We start from the raw sequence: 20,660 nt of genomic DNA, 5'->3' as shown, positions 1-20,660 counted from the left end.
CTTACTGAGCTACACCAACTTCAAGAACTGAGGTTAATAAATATGAACTAGATTGTCAAAAACATGTTTCTTAACTTTTTATAGGTTTTTTGTGAATTTAAAATCAACCCTCAGAACAGATGTGTCACATCCTGTTGTAAATTCCTCTTAAGATTGCTACCTTTCAAAATATCATATAATCTCATTTAGGGACTAGCCTGCCCTGAAGGACTTTTAAGACCAAAATTTATGCTAGAATAGCGAGGTCCACTTTAATGGTTAATATCAGCATCACAAATAAAACTTGAAATAATAGTTTGACTTTATCCAAAGAAATTATTCTCCCTTTCCTTTTGTTATCCTAATTTGATCTGTTTGTGTTAATTTCACTCAATGTTTATACATTTAGTCAAGTAAAACTGTAACTTAAAGAGTTTCATACTTTTTGAATTGAAAAAAAAAGATAAATACAATAGACACAGAATAAATGAATTTTCAGGAAGTATTTATTAGTTTTGTTTTGCACGTGAATCTAAGGGAGTGTGGGTCCGAATGTCAGGTAACTGTGGACTGGACTTTATACTAATATATGGACTACACACAACTATGAATTATAATCAAATGTTCTTTGACACTGCTTAGTTACCAGAAGAAGAAGCACCTGTTAGCAATGTTTTCTCTAACAGAGAGAGACCATGAGTCTGCTCTGTATAAGCAGTGGTGTGCTGGAGACCGGGAACTGCACCAGACTATAAATGGTAAGGAAAACCAGGTTCTGTACAAGCAGTGGTGAACTGCACCAGACTATAAATGGTAAGAAAGCCAGACTATAAATGGTAAGAAAGCCAGACTATAAATGGTAAGAAAGCCAGGCTATAAATGGTAAGGAAAACCAAGCTCTGTACAAGCAGTGGTGAACTGCACCAGACTATGAATGGTAAGGAAAGTAGAAATTTGCATGAAAGTTTGTTAAAATCATAGCCCACGGAGGTAGGATGGGGCCACAATAGGGGATCAAAGTTTTACATACTAATATATGGAGAAAATCTTTAAAAATCTTCTTCTCAAGAACCATTGGGCCAAAGAAGTTTACATTTAAATATCATGACCCCTGGGGGTAGGTAGGGATCAAAGTTTTGAATGCGAATATATAGAGAATCAAAGGTGACTCTGGTGAGCAATGTGGCCCATGGGCCTCTTGTTAGGATCTACGAGTATAGGCCTGCACTGAATACTATGGAATCATTCAATTTCATTGGGATCCAAATTTCATGGAGTGTCTGTGAAATGTTCAACACAATGAAATATACAATTCATATAATGTTTCAAGGTACAAAAACCATATTCTCGATACATCTAAACGAAACTGTGAATTTCAAAATGTTGATATCCCATGAAGAATTGGTCACCATGAATTCAAATGCATTTACAGTGCTAGTATTTATATGTACTGAACACCATTTTCGTTTGTATTTATGCTTAATTATTTAATTATAAAATTTACTTTCAGAATATCTCCAGTACATGGAATTCTTTTTGGAAATGAAGATCATAATGTAAATCCAGAAAATCCGTCATGTAAATCCAGAGAATCCGTCAGATCCGGTAATGTAAATCCAGAGAATCCGTCATGTAAAAACAGAGAATCCATCAGATCTGGGAATGTAAATCCAGAGAATCCATTATGTAAAAACAGAGAATCCATCAAATCAGGGAATGTGAAGATGGAGAATCCGTTATGTCAGGGAATGTTCAGACAGAAAATCCATCAGATCTGGGAATGTGAAGACAAAAAAATCAGTGAGATCTGGGAATGTTAAGACAGAAAATCCATCAGATCTGGGAATGTGAAGACAAAAAAATCAGTGAGATCTGGGAATGTTAAGACAGAAAATCCATCAGATCTGGGAATGTGAAGACAAAAAATACATCAGATCTGGGAATGTGAAGACAAAAAATCCATCAGATCTGGAAAAGTTTGGTCATGTTGTTAAGATGTGACAATAGAGAATGTTTTGTCATGTTGTTAAGATGAAACAAGAGAGAATGTTTGGTCATGTTGTTAAGATCTAACAAGAGAGAATGTTTGGTCATGTTAAGATATAGCAATAGAGAATGTTACAAGAGAGATAATCTGAAGATGCACAAACCTCAATAATAAAGAAAATCCACAAATTAAAAGTTGTGTTTACAGTGGTACCTGATTACAGATTTCAGTGAAGTGTATGGTTCAAGACACAACTCTCTCAGAATGTACTTGGGTTATCTAAAGCAGGAGAGAAAAGGCACTCATTCTTAGAAAATGAAAGTTTTCTACAGTCAGAGCATTGACACTCATCAATCCAGTCAGAGTACACACTAATTATGAGGTAGAGTTTGTCTCCATGTCTGATTAAGGAAGAACTTATCTACAGGTCTAATTAAGGAAGAGCTTGTCTCTGGGACTAGTTGAATAAGAGCTTGTATCCAGGTCTAATTAAGGATGAGTTGTCTCTAGGTCTAATTAAGGAAGAGCTTGTCTCCAGTAAAAGTTATAGAAGAGCTTGTTCCCAGGATTAGTAAAGAAAGAATCTCCAAGATTTGTTAAATAAGAAATTGTCTCCAGGACTGGTTGAGGAAGTTAGCTTCTGAGCTTTTGAGTATAACTACACAGGATGCTACAACTAAGTATATACTGGTTCAATACTGATCCTATTGGTGCAAACATATTCTACATCTATTATTGAACCCTATCCAGTTGAAAAAAATTGTGTCAATTAAAATTTTGAAATGGTTTTGCAGGGACCATATTTTATGGTGGAAGGATTGATTAATCAAAAAGTTTTAAATGTGCCAGTATTACAGTTTCTGGTTCATCTAATACATTTATATCTTCTGTTTTTACATGTATGCTCCTATGTATTTCAGTTTTATAATTTATGATACAAGTAGTTGAGACTTGGAACTACGGTAGATCAAATGTTGTAATCTGTTAATTTGGTTGCATGCAGATTTATTTTTCCAAATGGATCACAAATTCTTTAAAAAGTTAAATTAATATACTTGAAATTTTGTATAAAATTTCAATATTTTCACCAATAATTTAAAAATTTTGTCTCCAGCCCCTACTCTTTAGTTCCGGGCCATTTTAAATTTTAAGACAAGACCTTGAAAATTATGTGAAATTTTAGAAATTGACATTACTCCTAATATATATCTTTTTAAACTCTTAAATTTGATATCATGAATTTTTTCGTACATCAAGTGCAAAAAGGTCATTTATTTCCATTACTTGTATTAAACTTTTTATTTTATCTGTATTGTTAGAAGACATATGATTATGTATCTAGTTTGTGTAATGATTGATTTCTGTTGCTGATATTGTGTTAAATTGACACCAAAAGACAAATCAAGTTTAATTGAATAAATTTTAAGTGCAAAAAGGTCATGTTTAAAACACTGTAGCTCAGCAACAAGCATTGTGACCCCAGTTTTTAGCTCACCTGAGCTGAAAGCTCAAGTGAGCTTTTCTGATCGCCTGTTGTCCGTTGTCTGTCCACAGCCAAACTAGGCCAAAAGCATCCTTGAGTGAAGGGCTTTCAAGTTTGTTCAAATGAAGGGCCATGTCCCTTTCAAAGGGGAGATAATCACAAAAATAGGGTGGGGTCATTTAAAAATCTTCTCGAGAACCACTGGGCCAGAAATGCTGAAATTTACTTTCTAGTTTCCTGACATAGTGCAGATTCAAGTTTGTTAAAATCATGGCCCCCGGGGGTTGGATGGGGCCACAATAGGGGATCAAAGTTTTACATACAAATATATATTGGGGAAATCTTTAAAAATCATTTTCTCAAGAACCACTGAGCCAGAAAAGCTGAGATTTACATGAAAGCTTCCTGACATAGTGCAGATTTAAGTTTGTTAAAATCATGGCCACCGTGGGTAGGGTGGGGCCACAAGGGGGAATCAAAGTTTTACATAGAAATATATAGGGAAAATCTTCTCAAAAAACTACTGGACCAGGAAAGTTGAAATTTACATGACAGCTTCCTGACATAGTGCAGACTTAAGTTTATTAAAATCATGGCCCCCAGGGGTAAGATGAGGCGACAATAGGGGATCAAAGTTTTACATACAAATGTATAGAGAAAATCATTAAAAATCTTCTGAAAAATCACTGGGCCAGAAAAGTTTACATTCACATGAAAGCTTCCTGACATAGTCCAGATTCAATTTTGAAAAAAAATCATGGCCCCCGGGAGTGGGTTGGGTCTCAATAGGGATCAAAGTTTTACATGCGAATATATAGGAAAAATCTTCGAATATGAGCCAAGGTGACTCAGGTGAGCGATGTGGTCAATGGGCCTCTTGTTCTTTTCAGTTTCCTAAGTCTTCTTCAAATACGTAAAAATTAAAAATCAATAACATACACTTCCCAAAAGATTGATATTACTCCAAATATCAGGTGTGAGCCTCTTAAGGAAGAGATCGTTTTCAAGGCTTATTAATTAAGATCTAGTCTCCAAAACGAGTTCAAAAAAGAGCTTGACCCTAGGAGTAGTGCAGAGAAAAAACTTGTCCCCAAGTCTTGTTTAATAAGAGCTTGTCTCCAGTAAAAGTGAAATAAGAGCTTGTCTCCAGTAAAAGTGAAATAAGATCTTGTCTCCAGTAAATGTTTAATAAGAGCTTGTCTCCAGTAAAAGTGAAATAAGAGCTTGTCTCCAGTAAAAGTGAAATAAGAGCTTGTCTCCAGTAAAAGTGAAATAAGAGCTTGTCTCTAGTAAAAGTGAAATAAGAGCTTGTCTCCAGTAAAAGTGAAATAAGAGCTTGTCTCTAGTAAAAGTGAAATAAGAGCTTGTCTCCAGTAAAAGTGAAATAAGAGCTTGTCTCCAGTAAATGTTAAATATGAGCTTGTCTCCAGTAAAAGTGAAATAAGAGCTTGTCTCTAGTAAAAGTGAAATAAGAGCTTGTCTCCAGTAAAAGTGAAATAAGAGCTTGTCTCTAGTAAAAGTGAAATAAGAGCTTGTCTCCAGTAAAAGTGAAATAAGAGCTTGTCTCCAGTAAATGTTAAATATGAGCTTGTCTCCAGTAAAAGTGAAATAAGAGCTTGTCTCCAGTAAAAGTGAAATAAGAGCTTGTCTCCAGGTCTTGTTTAATAAGAGCTTGTCTCCAGTAAAAGTGAAATAAGAGCTTGTCTCCAGTAAATGTTAAATATGAGCTTGTCTCTAGTAATAGTGAAATAAGAGCTTGTCTCTAGTAAATGTTAAATATGAGCTTGTCTCCAGTAAATGTTAAATATGAGCTTGTCTCCAGTAAATGTTAAATATGAGCTTGTCTCTAGTAAAAGTGAAATAAGAGCTTGTCTCCAGGTCTTGTTTAATAGAGCTTGTCTCCAGTAAAAGTGAAATACGAGCTTGTCTCCAGTAAAAGTGAATTAAGAGCTTGTCTCCATGTCTTGTTTAATAAGAACTAATGTTCCCAGGTCTTGTTTAATAAGAGCTTGTCTCCAGGTCTTGTTTAATAAGAGCTTGTCTCCAGGTCTTGTTTAATAAGAGCTTGTCTCCAGGTCTTGTTTAATAAGAGCTTGTCTCCAGGTCTTGTTTAATAAGAGCTTGTCCCCAGGTCTTGTTTAATAAGAGCTTGTCTCCAGGTCTTGTTTAATAAGAGCTTGTCTCCGGGTCTTGTTTAATAAGAGCTTGTCTCCGGGTCTTGTTTAATAAGAGCTTGTCTCCAGGTCTTGTTTAATAAGAGCTTGTCCCCAGGTCTTGTTTAATAAGAGCTTGTCTCCAGGTCTTGTTTAATAAGAGCTTGTCTCCAGTAAAAGATAAATAAGAGTTTATCTCCAGGTCGTTTAATAAGAGCTTGTCTCCAGTAAAAGATAAATAAGAACTTGTCTCCAGGTCGTTTAATAAGAGCTTGTCTCCAGTAAAAGATAAATAAGAGGTTTTCTCCAGGTCGTTTAATAAGAGCTTGTCTCCAGTAAAAGATAAATAAGAGCTTTTCTCCAGGTAAATACAAGCTAATTGTCTCTCTGACTTGGATCTATTGAAAAAATCTCAAACTTAAAGACCCAATTTTAACTTAACACCCCCAAATTGTAAGCTGCCTGTCAATCAAACATTTAACAATAGATCTCGAGGTGGAGTGACATCTGCAGACACTGCATGGTCTGGGGCTACCCCCAGAGAGGTGTTTTGATAACAATAACAGCCAGTACCTACAGTCATTCTTTAGATCTTGATGAAGCCCAGCTAGTATATCTGAGTTTTAATTGCATTGACCTGTCCAAAAAGACCCCCTGAACAATGCAATTTCAATATAATTGTAAATCCCCCCCCCCCCCCCCCCCCCCCCCCCACTATGTACATGTATAATAAATTACACAATCAGAAATCAAACAATAATTTGCACGATAATTTCTAATTTATTGAAATAATTTATGTCATCAATTTATGATACCTCTATATTTATAACAGAAATTATTCATCGAGTCAATGACTGAGAGTAAGAGAGAGAGGGGGGGGGGGGGGGGGTGGATGGGTGGGAGTGGGGTGTAGATTGTGTGTCAGCTACCCTTAGGAATACAACCATTATTCAAACACTATGACCACAGAAACTCTGCAGGGGTCCCTGAGACAGGTCCTGTGTGTATCAAAACTATAAAAAAGCATGGAGATGTAGATTTCTACCATGTTCTGTCTCTGTGTATTTCTTTGAGTGACATGGGATATAGCAATTAACACCTTGGTAGACCCTTGCCACTCCAGGTAAATAACATCTGTTCAGATTAGGCCCCGCCTACATTTTCACTGACCATACTGTCATGAGATGGGTCTTTAAGTTCAAGTTTTCTTCCATTTGAGCAGTCAAAATTTAAGCAATAGTATCAGCTAGACTTGAAGGGACTGGTTCACGATTTTTGACAAAAATATTTTTTCATTTTTGATGGTAAACATTAAAAATATAACTAATTTGATATTGACAGCCAAAATTTTGACCTTTTGAATGCAATAATAAATGCAATATTTTAGCCTTAAATCTGTGTTATGTAAACATAGACTCGAGTCTTTTTATGTAATACAAACAAACAAGTGAAATATTGATTTTGTAATATAAAGCATCAAGTAATTTTGCATAGTCACAAATTTGAACTTTTAGATGACACATTTACCCCAAAATGCTTGAAATGTGAAAGAAATATTAAACTTATCTTTTGAAAATTTAGTAAACAATATAACATACTGCAATCTTTGTTTACAAAACAAATAATAAACTCTCTAAAATGAGCTTCTGTGATAATGTATAACCTTAATTTTTATGTGAACTCTTTTAAACACATTAGACAGTAGATTTTGATGATTAAAAGTGAAAAAAAAAATTTTGGGGGAAATCGTGAATCAGTCCCTTTAAGTCCAAGTTTAGACTTAAGTTTCTTTGGAGAAATCCAGGTCCAGTTTAAAAAGAGCTTAATTCTCCATTAATATATCAAACATAATTAATAATTCATCCTGTGGCCTGCATGTAAGTTAAAATTTATTCATTGTGTGTTCATACACATATTGGAAGTTATTATTAAAATATGTTAATTGTAGGTTTTCCTCAATAGAAAGCAATGTGTGATGTCATATTGTGATGCCGGTGATTACCAAACATTACATGTTGCATACAAATGAAATATACAGGTGGATATTTCTACGTATCTGAAACAAAGTGATGGTTTTCTTATAAGTTATTATGCACTTTCATTATCTAATTCATATGGAAACACTTAATTGTTGCCTTAGTTACCGGTTGTAATCTCAAATGTGAACGTTGGCCATATGCAGGTTTTTCCATTCCATAGACAAATTAACCAGTTGGATTTTAAACCATAATGAGAAACAGGATTCAAGATCTTTGTGCAAGATAACACCTTTACATGTTCAAATGATTAGCTATAGTACAAAATACACAACTTGATGACAAGAAAATTACGATTATTTCTGTCGGTGACCTTTTACATTTCTTCGTAAGAATTCCAATACTGGGCCCCGGATCTTCCAGCAAGATTAAAGTTTCACTTCTGAAAGTCTGAATAAGAAATTCAAAGTTAAATTTCCCTTTAAGTGAGCTTGATCTTCCCCCTGTAACCTAGCTAGCTTAAAAACTAATGGGAGAGGGCCCACATAGTCTATGCCTGTTGCCCAATCCTTTTGAGTTTCTCAATGTTTGATAAATTAAAACTAATGTCTGCAGTATATAAGGTACCTTTTCTGCAAGTTTGATCAATTAGGGTATGAGATGACATTGTTTAATTATCTTGTACACAATGTCAAGACCGGACACGTTAAATAAATATATATCTTCCTAAAATCTAGTGATCAACAAAATAATTAATTTCCTGTATATATACAGCTTAGATTTCTCGAAAAAAATCTCCAACTTAAGTTTGAATTTTATTTTATTTTCACAGTCAAAATTTCAGAAAATTCTTAAACCTGCATCCAAATTTAAACTTCAGGTGTTTTTTTCAAGAAATCTAGGCCAGGCTGACACATGAATGATGCTTTGTGTATAGATAATGAAACTTTAGCTTTAATATGCACATATTTTAATACAATATAGGTAACATATTTCATAAATAAAATACTATGACAATCTTGTAAACACATTGTAGATAAAGCTGTGAATGTTATGAGTGATTTTAGCTTCTCATTTTCTATGATATTTGATACACATGTTCAAGGGCAGCAGTAGGTTCCTTCCTGAATGTGTCGCTGTAATCTAAAATTTGCAATGATCATGCCAAAGAAAAACAAAACCAAGCAATCATTATCACTAGCAGAAGTGAAATAAACATTCCCTCAATATCAGCTGCATTCAACAAAGTTTACTGGTCATAGTTGCTACAAAATTTGTAAAAAAAAAAAAAAAAAAAATGTAAAACACAAAAATTGTATTTTGTATATTCTAGAGGTTTGATTCTCGGTGCAATATCAGTCAAATACACATACACAATGATTACATATGCATATAATACAGAATACATGTTCGTAATATACAAAGTCTGTCAAAAACACTGTTACAAAAGCACAGTTGGCAATTTTCGCTGCATTTTCTAGTTAATATTTATTTTCCATTTGCAAACTTCCTCCAATGTAGACACTTTGTAAAATTTAATTACCATAAGTAAAAAGGCATATATTTCTCAGATGCATTGTAATTCAAAGAAAATTTTGCACTGATTAGTAATTGTCTGCAATCTAGATATCCGTAAGTCCTTCATTACAGTGTCTGTTTCACATCATCAGTTTAATACTTTTCATTGCACAAAGTCAGCTCATTATATAATACAACAAAAAACTTGTAACATCAACATAAACTAGCAAAATCAAAAATCTTATTAAAAAAATTCACCATACTCTCACTATCAATATTTGGATTTGCTCTGTTTTCATACCCAATTACTTCAACATTATTAGAAAAATATATGTAAAGTGTTTGTATACTTAATATATTAAATAAAAAAAGTTAATTAAGTGTCCATTTATTTCATTCTTTGGGATTAGTAAGTATGCATGTAAGTATATCACTTTTAAGAATATATTTTTAAAAAATTCTATATGCATTGAAATATTACAAATTAAAAAAAGTTAATTGTTCATTTATTTCATTCTTTGGATTAGTAAACAAATTATATCACATTTTAGAATATATCCAAAAAAAATCGATATGCATTGAAATAATTTACAAATTAAATAAGTGTTTATTTACTACATTCTTTAAGATTTTAAGTAAACATATATCACTTTTTAAAATATATCCCAAAAAAAATAATAACCTATATCCATTAGTATTCTGTGGTGTATTTTTCAAATGAAGAAGTTGAGTCAAATTTCAAAATCTCTTGCAATTCTAGTTATTGAGGAATTAAGGTGTTCTAGGAGGAGCTCTCCATCAGTAGTCATCGTCCCCATGGCTGATATCAAAATGTGTTCCTCTACGATTGGTCAGCTGCAGCCCCTCTTGGTACGCTCGTTGTAGCTTGAGTAATGTCTGTGCCATTCGATCTCCTTCCTGTCCACTACCGAACTGTTGTCGTAATCTACGAAGTTCATTTTTCTCGTGATCCTCCTCGTGCACTTTCTGTTTGTGAAGTTCAGCTCGTCTTTTTCTTTCTTGGTCCTTTTAAGAATTATTTATGTAGAGGCGTAACTCTCTCTGATTGTTCATAACAAGGACATTTATTCTCTTCAATAAGGACTACTTATTTATTTCCGTAAAATATTAACTCCATTTTTGTTAAAAAGGAAAATTACCTTGATAGCAATATCGTTTGGATCGCCAACGTTGATGACCGGTTCTGACTTGGGTCTTTTTGAGGATGTGTCGCTGAGCATGGATGGGGTGGGGGAAACCCCAGCTTTGGCGTATATCTCGGCTAGCCTGCACCAAACAGGTTTAATATACCATCAATATATCATCAGTATATCATCAATCAGACAAACTATCATAAAGAATTTAATATATCATCAATCAGACAAACTATCATAAAGAATTACCATTCATTGAAAGTAGGTTATTTTTACATTCTTTTCATTGATTAAAAAGCCATTATGATTGCAATGTTTGACTGTCATCCTGTAATGATAATGTCTTGTGACACATTCATTTTAAGGTAGCTCCATCCTCATGTGACGCCCGATAGACTTTTGCAAAATCTTTATTCAATCAAACTTTGTGCATGATACAAACACATCTTTGGAAGGAATTTTATAAATTCACTGGATAAAATTAAAAACCTGGTAAACTATTGATACTGAAAAAGATGATCTTTTCCGTAACTAATCAATTATACATTATTAAAAAAATGTCAAGGGCAATAACTCCTAGCCTGGTATTCTCTCTACTGTATGTCTACTTATAATGATTTCCCTGATATCCATGCAATTGATTTATAGATACATGTATTTATAAAGTAGCAGTTATTTAAAACTGTTAATTGACATTAAAAATTGGTCATTTTAAAATGCTTTCATGTATTTTTATTATTCTTTTACATGAAAATGTGTGATTTCTGATGTTGACACATTTTTCTCTTTATGTATGTCTGACATCTTTAAAAACGTGACAACATACACATTTTCTTTGGTTATTGAATACAGTTTTTCAAATTTGAACCATCAATATTGATAATTCACATGAGGATGGAGCTTACATATTGATATTCACATGAGGATGAAGCTTACATATATTGATATTCACATGAGGATGAATATTCACATGAGGATGGGGCTTACATATTGATATTCACATGAGGACGGGGCTTACATATTGATATTTCACATGAGGATGGATGGAGCTTACATATTGATATTCACATGAGGATGGAGCTTACATATTGATATTTCACATGAGGATGGAGCTTACATATTGATATTCACATGAGGATGGGGCTTACATATTGATATTTCACATGAGGATGGGGCTTACATATTGATATTTCACATGAGGATGGGGCTTACATATTGATATTCACATGAGGATGGGGCTTACATATTGATATTCACATGAGGATGAGGCTTACATATTGATATTCACATGAGGATGGGGCTTACATATTGATATTCACATGAGGATGGGGCTTACATATTGATATTTCACATGAGGATGGAGCTTACATATTGATATTCACATGAGGATGGGGCTTACATATTGATATTCACACGAGGATGGAGCTTACATATTGATATTCACATGAGGATGGGGCTTACATATTGATATTCACATGAGGATGGGGCTTACATATTGATATTCACACGAGGATGGAGCTTACATATTGATAATTGACATGAGGATGGGGCTTACATATTGATATTCACATGAGGATGGGGCTTACATATTGATATTCACATGAGGTTAGAGCTTACATATTGATATTCACATGAGGATGGAGCTTACATATTGATATTCTCATAAGGATGGAGCTTATACATATTGATAATTCACATGAACATGTAGCTTTTAATTGATATTGCCTTTGTTTATTTGTTACATTTGTTTATTTATCTATTGCATTGCTGACCCAGTACAAAATAAAATAAACATCAACATCTCCGTTGTTGTGCTATTTTATTCAAAACACAAAGGCGTACAAAGTCTACTCACTTTTCATTTCTGAGTTTCCTGCGTTGCTTGACCTCGTCCCAGCTTGGGAACATGTAGTTGTTTTTGACGGGGGGAGTTTTACTGGGGTTTTTCAGTGGTTTGACCTCTGTGTATTTCACCATCGCTCCATGGCCAGGTGTACAGTGAAAGTACCGTTTCCCTTTGTACAAACCATTGTGGACCGAATTCACTGAAAAAGAATTTATACTATGTTTGTTATCTGTAACAAAACTACATGTGTGCTGACAGGACTAAACATTACCCTAATGTGGCACAATAATTCTCAGTTGTAAGTTAAAATAAGGCATATTTCATTATGCCAATTTCTTGTGAACTTGCAATCAGAAATTCTAATTCCTATGACCTTGACTTTTGATAAATGACCTTTTAGTCACACCTTTCAGTCATAATCAACTTTAGAGTTAAGAATGAACATTTAGCACCTCAACATCACAAAATATACTGTGGATGAGAATCATACGTATTTTCTTTAAGTGACCTTGTCGTTGTTTAAATGACCTTGGATTGGGGTCAGGACACACCAAAAGCACAGTATAAAGTGTGAAAAAGCAGTCAAAAAGATTTTCTGTTTCAAAGATATGCTCTGGAGAAGAGTTATATAACATTCTCTTTAAGAGGCACCTTAGCATTGTCTAAATGACCATTGCCTTGGATCGGGACAGAAACATGTCTAAATTGTCTAAATGACCATTGCCTTGGATCGGGACAGAAACATGTCTAAATTGTCTAAATGACCATTGCCTTGGATCGGGACAGAAACATGTCTAAATTTTCTAAATGACCATTGCCTAATTGGATCGGGGCAGAAACATGTCAAATTGTCTAAATGACCATTGCCTTGGATCGGGACAGAAACATTGTGTAAATAACTTAAGCTTTGTATCAATCATGTGCATCTATCTCTACTCCAAGATTTTTGTGGTACGACCAGGACACACCCACAAGTTTGGGGTACAACCAGGATACACCCACAAGTTTGGGGTACGACCAGGACCCACCCACAAGTTTGGGGTACGACCAGGACACACCCACAAGTTTGGGGTACGACCAGGACACATCAGCAGTGCAGACTGTTCAGTGTGACTCTCCAGAGTATTCATGTCTGTACATCATTGCACCAGCCTAGCTTGTCCAATATGACTTTGGACAAGGAGCATCTAGCTCACATATCCCTCCAGTCATTAGCAACCTTTGTGTCAAGGATGAAATTATGTTTGATCTTTTTGTGATGAGAGCATATGAAATTATTTATAGAACCTGCACAGAAAAATCTGTATATCTAAAAATACCTGCTATACAAGTTTACATGAATGTACTAGATAAAAAAAATCAATCTTTAGTGTGAAAACATCCACTCCAGACAATAAATGGGAGGTATGATAATCAATCAGTCTGACTGAGATTACAGTCAGTGGTATGAGCTGTTAGGTGAGGGATATGATCGAGGTCTAATGGTCCCATGTTATCACACTCTCACAGTGAGGAATCCCTGATTGTGAGAAGTACATGATGAATGTCTGATGTTAAAGTTGATGGATTGATTATGTATCATTAGTTTAGCACATGTACCAGTATTAGTACATCTAATAAACTACTTATAGGACATAACTAACAGGTTATAAAGTCCTTGTTGATAATGACTCTCACTAAATTATAACAATGCCATACCATTATCATCCAGTTTAACTCCCACGTACAAGTTTGGGGCAATAGCATTGTCATCGATGACTCCAACAAACTTCACAGTACCTGTAAATTTAAATTCATAATGTAACAAAATATTAAAATCTTTGTATTGGATTTAAGATGTTGGTAACAACTACACTGTGTAACAAACTAACAGAGCTGATCAAAGGAATCTAATACAGCCAGAAGGGAATTCATGCAACATTAATTTTGTGTAGCTGCAGACCTGTAGCTCTCTGGGAAATATCTGTCTCAATTTGTCCCCAGAGAGCTGCTGTTCTGTTGTTTTTACCTATATATGAGACATTTCACACTTAAAGATTATTCTGTCAGTCTGTCACTTCTGTCTTTCTATCTGTTGTCTGTCTGTCTGTCACTTCTGTCTTTCTATCTGTTGTCTGTCTGTCTGTCACTTCTGTCTTTCTATCTGTTGTCTGTCTGTCTGTCACTTCTGTCTTTCTATCTGTTGTCTGTCTGTCTGCCACTTCTGTCTTTCTATCTGTTGTCAGTCTGTCACTTCTGTCTTTCTATCTGTTGTCTGTCTGTCACTTCTGTCTTTCTATCTGTTGTCTGTCTGTCTGTCACTTCTGTCTTTCTATCTGTTGTCTGTCTGTCTGCCACTTCTGTCTTTCTATCTGTTGTCAGTCTGTCACTTCTGTCTTTCTATCTGTTGTCAGTCTGTCACATCTGTCTTTCTATCTGTTGTCTGTCTGTCCCTTCTATCTTTCTATCTGTTGTATCTGTCACTTCTGTCTTTATATCTGTTGTCTGTCTGTCCCTTCTGTCTTTCTATCTGTTGTATCTGTCACTTCTGTCTTTCTATTTGTTGTCTGTCTGTCTGTCACTTCTGTCTTTCTATCTGTTGTCAGTCTGTCACATCTGTCTTTCTATCTGTTGTCAGTCTGTCACTTCTATCTTTCTATCTGTTGTATCTGTCACTTCTGTCTTTCTATCTGTTCTCTCTCTGTCATTTCTGTCTTTCTATCTGTTGTATCTGTCACTTCTGTCTTTCTATTTGTTGTCTGTCTGTCTGTCACTTCTGTCTTTCTATCTGTTGTCAGTCTGTCACATCTGTCTTTCTATCTGTTGTCTGTCTGTCCCTTCTATCTTTCTATCTGTTGTATCTGTCACTTCTGTCTTTCTATCTGTTGTATCTGTCATTTCTGTCTTTCTATCTGTTGTCTGTCTGTCTGTCACTTCTGTCTTTCTATCTGTTGTATCTGTCATTTCTGTCTTTCTATCTGTTGTCAGTCTGTCACTTCTGTCTTTCTATCTGTTGTATCTGTCATTTCTGTCTTTCTATCTGTTGTCAGTCTGTCACTTCTGTCTTTCTATCTGTTGTCTCTGTCACTTCTGTCTTTCTATCTGTTGTCTGTCTGTCTGTCTATCTGTTTCTCACACCCTAGTACTTCGTAATTGTATAAAATTGTTATTTATCTTATGCATTTCTTGTTAAGGGTCTTCTCTATCACGTACACTCTAAAACTTTGTATGAGATTTAAAATTCCCTGGGATATTTGACATGTGAAATTTAATCCCTCTGTGATTGACACTTTAAATATAGAGTACCATGATGAATTATGACATCATAGATAACACAGTTTCACAGGTGTCGGTACAACGAAATGTCAAGACTATTTTTTGTCTCTCTCAGCAGACATTAAATGGATTGCAACATGACTTTGGATTACAGAGATTCATAATGACATACCAACTTAAGTTTATTGATTACATCATGTTACAGAATACGTCTAGTGTATGGATTTATTGTATACTTACATACAGTCTCGTAGGATCACAGCCTATTGTCACATTGGTGAAAGCATTATCATTTGAATTGTAAATATGTTTGATGATTAATAAATAACAAAACAAAACACTGCATTTGCTGCATCTATAAAACTTTGTCAAGGATTCAATTTTGTTGATCTATGCTGCCAATGAAAATAACAATTTTTTTTTTATCTATTTCTGCTTCAGAACTATAATAAAAAAAAAATACATGTAATTTATTACTTAAGTTTTGTCATCTCTAGCTTATATGGGATTGAGTGTTTCAACACATATGGAGAGCTATTGGTAAATGCACTTAGTTCGCTATATTTTAAAAAAAATTTTAATTGAATTAAACTGAATCTACACCATTCTAAAAGATGCTTCATGAAAAGTTTAATTGCTAATTATTTAAAGTGGTTCAGGAGAAGACATCAAAAAGACGATCATGCCAGAAAAATTCTTTTCAAAGATTGAAGCTTACAATAATGTGCCTTCGACAAGTGGGATAAACAATGGGTGTGTTTCAACATAAAAAAGTAACATGAATGGAAGGGGGATGATAGAGGTGGGGGTCTATTTCCTCTCCTCCCTTGCCCTTTTTCTTCCCTCTCTCTCCCTCCCTTCTACTGCCCCTCATTCTCTTCCTCCCTTCCTCCACATATTCCATTTTCTCCCTCCTCCTCTTCCATTCCTCCCCTTGTACATCTTTTCTTCCCTCCTTTCTCCTCCTCTTTCCTTCCTCCGGGAGTCCCTCTTCCCTCCCTTCACTCATTGCATCTTCCTTTTTTCCAGTCCTCCCATTCCCTTTATTCCATCTTCCCTACCCTTCTTAGCCCATCTCTTCATTCCATCTTCCCTACCCTTCTTAGCCCATCTGTTCATTCCATCTTCCCTACCCTTCTTAGCCCATCTCTTCATTCCATCTTCCCTACCCTTCTCAGCCCATCTCTTCACTCCATCTTCCCTACCCTTCTTAGCCCATCTCTTGCCATTTCCCTTCATTCCATTCTCCCTCTCTTTCCAACTTTGTCTTTTCCCTCCCCTCCCTATTCCTTTCTACCCCCTATTGCCTCTTCCTCCCCCCTCCCTTCTCCTTTTCTTTTTACCCCCTTTAAATCCCCCCCCCCCCCCACACACACACACACGAATACAACTGATTTGATTCAGGTAAAAGTGTTGATGTAATAATAATTTTTGCAACATTTGTTAAACTTAAATGATTAAATGTTTCTTATTTTGTGTTAGATTGGAACACATTTTAAAAATGTTCAATTTTTACATGAAATAGGAGTCCGAGTCAGAATCATTTAAGTCTTTCTTACATTTGAGTGTGCATGTTTCCTTTAGTCACACAGCAGTGGTTTATAAAATGTAACCTGGGTCAACAATTAATAAATCTATTGCATATGTAATACACATTGTGATGCATGTATTTCCAGATCACCTGAACCTCTCATCACCTGAAATATGCCTAAATGTGCTACTACCAGTGCAACAATGACCATAGTGAATCAGGATATTGTCATTCACATAACAAACACCGAAAAATATAACTACATGTATATCTAGGAAGTTTGACTAATGCTCTACTGCCAGTACTTGAGTCTTTATGCACATGTATGCTGTGCAATGAAGAGATACCTGTTGAAATCAGAGGAATACAAAAAGTAATTTCCTGTAGTAAATGAATTTGAAGATATTGTTGGAAGACACAGTGGTCCCCACTGAACTTTATATATCTTCAGGTGTTTATTACAATTCTTAACAGGAAGTTTGATTTGCATTCACCTATACTTACAGTTATTCTTATATTTTAGGGAAAAGGTATACTCCACTGGCTTTTTTAAAAAGAAAAACTTTTACTCCACTGTTTGAAAACCAGCAATATATATTTGACACTACATCAATTGTACTAATAGAACAGACATGGCTATTAAAAACAACAGTGCATTCCTACAATCCCAAACTTGTCTCACACTTACCCAGAAATTTTTGACAGACCTCAGATTCAGCATAGATTTTACAGAGGTCTGTTGCTAAAAAAAGAGTGGCACAATTCTTATAGGTGTGAGTGGCACAGTTTTTATGTGTGTGTTCATTCAATGACCAACTTTTAACAGTGAATACTGTACAATTAATATGTCATCACATTTATTACTGTGCATCAGTTTTAGGATTAAGTAACAGCATTTAAGGCTATATAATTACTATGCTCTAGCTAGTTCTCACAAAAGGATGTTACTAGTAATTAGGTCAAAGTTTACTTTGTTATATATACAAAATCTGTTTACTATAACTTTGTCCCTACCCCAGTAATTTCAGTTTTGCTTGAATCCACACTGCATGGTGTTGTTAATTCAAGAATTAATTGTGACACACATATCATTATATTGTACCTGCTGTAGCAAGATGTCCATGGACTGGAAAATCATATCAAATTAACTTTTGAAATATAAAAAAGTACCTAGAATTAGATGAATTTGATTTGAAATATCTCAGTTTCCTCATATACCTAGAGTATACACTGTACTATTGAATATAGTGGCAGATCCAGAAAGGGGGGGGGGGTCCTAGGAGGATCCCCCCTTTTGTCAGAAAAGTTTGCTAAAAAAGGTAAAAATAACACATTTTGAGGGTGGAACATGTACCTTTGAAAACCAAAATTAATGTATACCCTCCCCTCTTCCTTTTCAAAAATTCATGGATCTGCCCCAATATATGAATTAAATGTATTTGCAACAGAAATCATGAACTGACCTGGATATTTTCCATAAACTTCCACTCTATCTCCCACTTTGACGACACTGCTTTTACAAGAAAGGGGAGCTGTATTCTGAGCCCTGCTTAACGAGGATTCACGAAGCAACTCTGATGCATCATTGAAATTATCCTTCCAGAATTTCTTACAAGGACCGCATGTACACATAAAGGGATCCAGGTCAGACTAAATAAAGAAACATCAGACTTCATCATTTCATGGAGCTATAGCCGATACTCACCACTGATCCTCAAGTATTCAAAGTGTGGTCACACTATCTTAATTCCCGCATTAAAATGAACATGAAAATCATACTTACTAAACGGTACCTGGGAATAAGAGCCATTTTGCTCAATAGAGAAAGAATATCACAAGCAACATGTATCCAAAAGATAATCACAATGTTTTAAAAAAGAAAGGTTAAAAAATCCCTTTGAGCATTCTCAGTTATACATCTATACAATGCTTTACATCTAGAATAGTGTCATAGTTTCTAATGGTTGCTAGGTTTGTATATTTCCTTCCAAGTACAGTAGTTCCCTTTATAATTGAAGTATGAGTGGTTTCATCAAGTTAAACAAGTAGCATATTGTGACAAAAGCTAGGTACCCATGTTACAGCTAAAATATCGTTCGAGTCAACACACAAAGCCAGTTATTGTGTAAAAGGTATTAATTTAGATCCAGACAATCCTACCATGAAGAAATAACATGCATGGCAAAGTGGTATTTAAATCAAGACTTGGTCTTCCATCAAGGCAATGATTGAATTAGGCCTAGGGAGTAATCCCATACATAAATAACATGTAGAGAATATTTGGATGGTCAAATATTTTACCTGGTGTTCTGTAGTGGACATATTACAATTACACCAATAAAGACAAAACACAAAAATGGGGAAACTATTGAGATCACATAGTCATTTTATCTCATGGCGTCCTTGTTGTTAGGCACCATAGCACCTGATGCACTTCCGGTTTTGATTGCTTATAACCTGTAAAATTAATGACAATGCAATATACTGCAGACAAATAATCGTAAATACAGCAATGAATATGTTTTCATATCTAATGGAATGATATTTAGGCTATTTGAGATGTTGTTATTCACTTTTCATAATAAATTTCCGGCAACATTATTTTCATTGATATTGGGGACTACTATGGCCAGAAAAGTATTGAACGCGAATGAGTTTCAGAAACTTTTACGGCACTGCTAAACGATCTCTACGCTCCAAGAGACGAACAAGGTAAACAGTTAGAGACAAAATAACCAATTTCATATATTGTCTACTTTTGAATATCATTAGTTCAAGTAGCCCACTATATTTAGATTAAATTGTGATTCCGAGATAGTTCGGGTATTTAAATGAAATCCTGCATGACCCTGAGTCATAGTGGTACATGTGATATCGTATTCTTAGACAGTAATTAAGATTTCCTGATGTCTTTGATAATTTACTCGTTTTCGTCATGTGTTTATCAATATATCCCATTTGATTTTCAGACAGTACGAGAGTGACGATGACTTGGATGAGGACGAAACTTGCATGGATGATATGCCGTTAATGTATAGTAATGAAGTAAGTTTTAAAATGGATGAGAGCGATTCTCTCGTCAACAAGCGACGCCGAGGTTTCAACCAGTCCAGAATAGGGTACTACATCAATGAAGGATTGGCAAGCACATGTGGAAGGTAATATTTACTTAATGTTCACTAAATTAATCCAAGATTCCTCTGACTGTTACCCAGGGATTAAAATTAACCCTTAAAATTAAGTAGCCAAACGGGCTACCAACTTTCAAATTTCACTAGCCCAGAATGAGATTTACTAGCCCATATAACGAAGAACACATTTTGTCATAAATATTCACTTTATTATTCACTGCATGTACTGTAACTTGTGTTCTATTTCCTTTTCCATGCTTGGGGAACGTGCAAAACATGCCTAGCTCATTGTCTAACTCAACCACAGTCTGTTTTCCTTCCATGCAATTTGAATTTTCTCTTTCTTGTTAGTTCGTAGTTTTTATTGTATTCTCTCTTTCTTTTATTTGTGGGATCGGGAGGCTTTATCCCTTCAATAAATCCCCACATGATGCTTTTCGGATTTTCCTAATCAGGCTAATCTTCGCCCATGTGCGACTTAACTAACAGGAAACATATCACGCAACGTAAATGTAGATACCCAAAATCACCATTCAAAATTCCGTAATATTACTACGTAACACGCCTTGTTAAAAAAAATCTTATAGAGATTCGCCGATTGTAGGAAATTCTGGTCGCCAACCGGGCCAGTGCTTTACAAAGTTTTC

General features: G+C 35.0%; 3 protein-coding genes across 6 annotated transcripts in view; 2 read left to right on the top strand and 1 right to left on the bottom strand.

Annotated features, from left to right (window-relative positions):
• LOC125671203 (ribosome biogenesis protein C1orf109-like) overlaps window positions 1–2,160 on the top strand; it is a 4,240-nt gene extending 2,080 nt beyond the window's left edge. Inside the window, exons 3-4 of the mRNA XM_048906733.2 lie at window positions 622–737; window positions 1,490–2,160. Of these exons, the coding sequence (XP_048762690.2) occupies window positions 622–737; window positions 1,490–1,539 (166 nt within the window). The 3' untranslated portion in view covers window positions 1,540–2,160. The remainder of the gene's footprint in view (window positions 1–621; window positions 738–1,489) is intronic.
• Window positions 2,161–8,531: 6,371 nt separating this feature from the next.
• On the bottom strand, window positions 8,532–19,340 carry LOC125671170 (dynactin subunit 1-like). Of its 4 annotated transcripts, XM_048906701.2 has the most exons (8): window positions 19,184–19,340; window positions 18,346–18,532; window positions 17,985–18,008; window positions 17,571–17,624; window positions 13,795–13,875; window positions 12,106–12,295; window positions 10,257–10,383; window positions 8,532–10,122 (listed from the first exon to the last, which is right to left on the bottom strand). In XM_048906701.2, the coding sequence occupies exons 1-8, from the start codon at window positions 19,202–19,204 to the stop codon at window positions 9,895–9,897; spliced, it is 912 nt and encodes a 303-aa protein (XP_048762658.1). In that variant the 5' UTR covers window positions 19,205–19,340; the 3' UTR covers window positions 8,532–9,894. The 4 variants fall into 4 exon arrangements, with proteins under 4 accessions (XP_048762658.1, XP_055996281.1, XP_048762667.1 ...); XM_056140306.1 differs by lacking the exon at window positions 17,571–17,624; XM_048906710.2 differs by lacking the exon at window positions 17,985–18,008.
• A 135-nt stretch (window positions 19,341–19,475) lies between these two features.
• Window positions 19,476–20,660, top strand: part of LOC125671150 (probable phospholipid-transporting ATPase IIB) — a 32,697-nt gene continuing 31,512 nt past the window's right edge. Inside the window, exons 1-2 of the mRNA XM_048906647.2 lie at window positions 19,476–19,594; window positions 19,852–20,040. Of these exons, the coding sequence (XP_048762604.1) occupies window positions 19,533–19,594; window positions 19,852–20,040 (251 nt within the window). The 5' untranslated portion in view covers window positions 19,476–19,532. The remainder of the gene's footprint in view (window positions 19,595–19,851; window positions 20,041–20,660) is intronic.

This window comes from Ostrea edulis, chromosome 1 (genome assembly GCF_947568905.1).
Source record: "Ostrea edulis chromosome 1, xbOstEdul1.1, whole genome shotgun sequence".
Lineage (NCBI taxonomy): Eukaryota > Metazoa > Mollusca > Bivalvia > Ostreida > Ostreidae > Ostrea > Ostrea edulis.
This window is presented reverse-complemented; position numbering and strand designations above follow the sequence as displayed.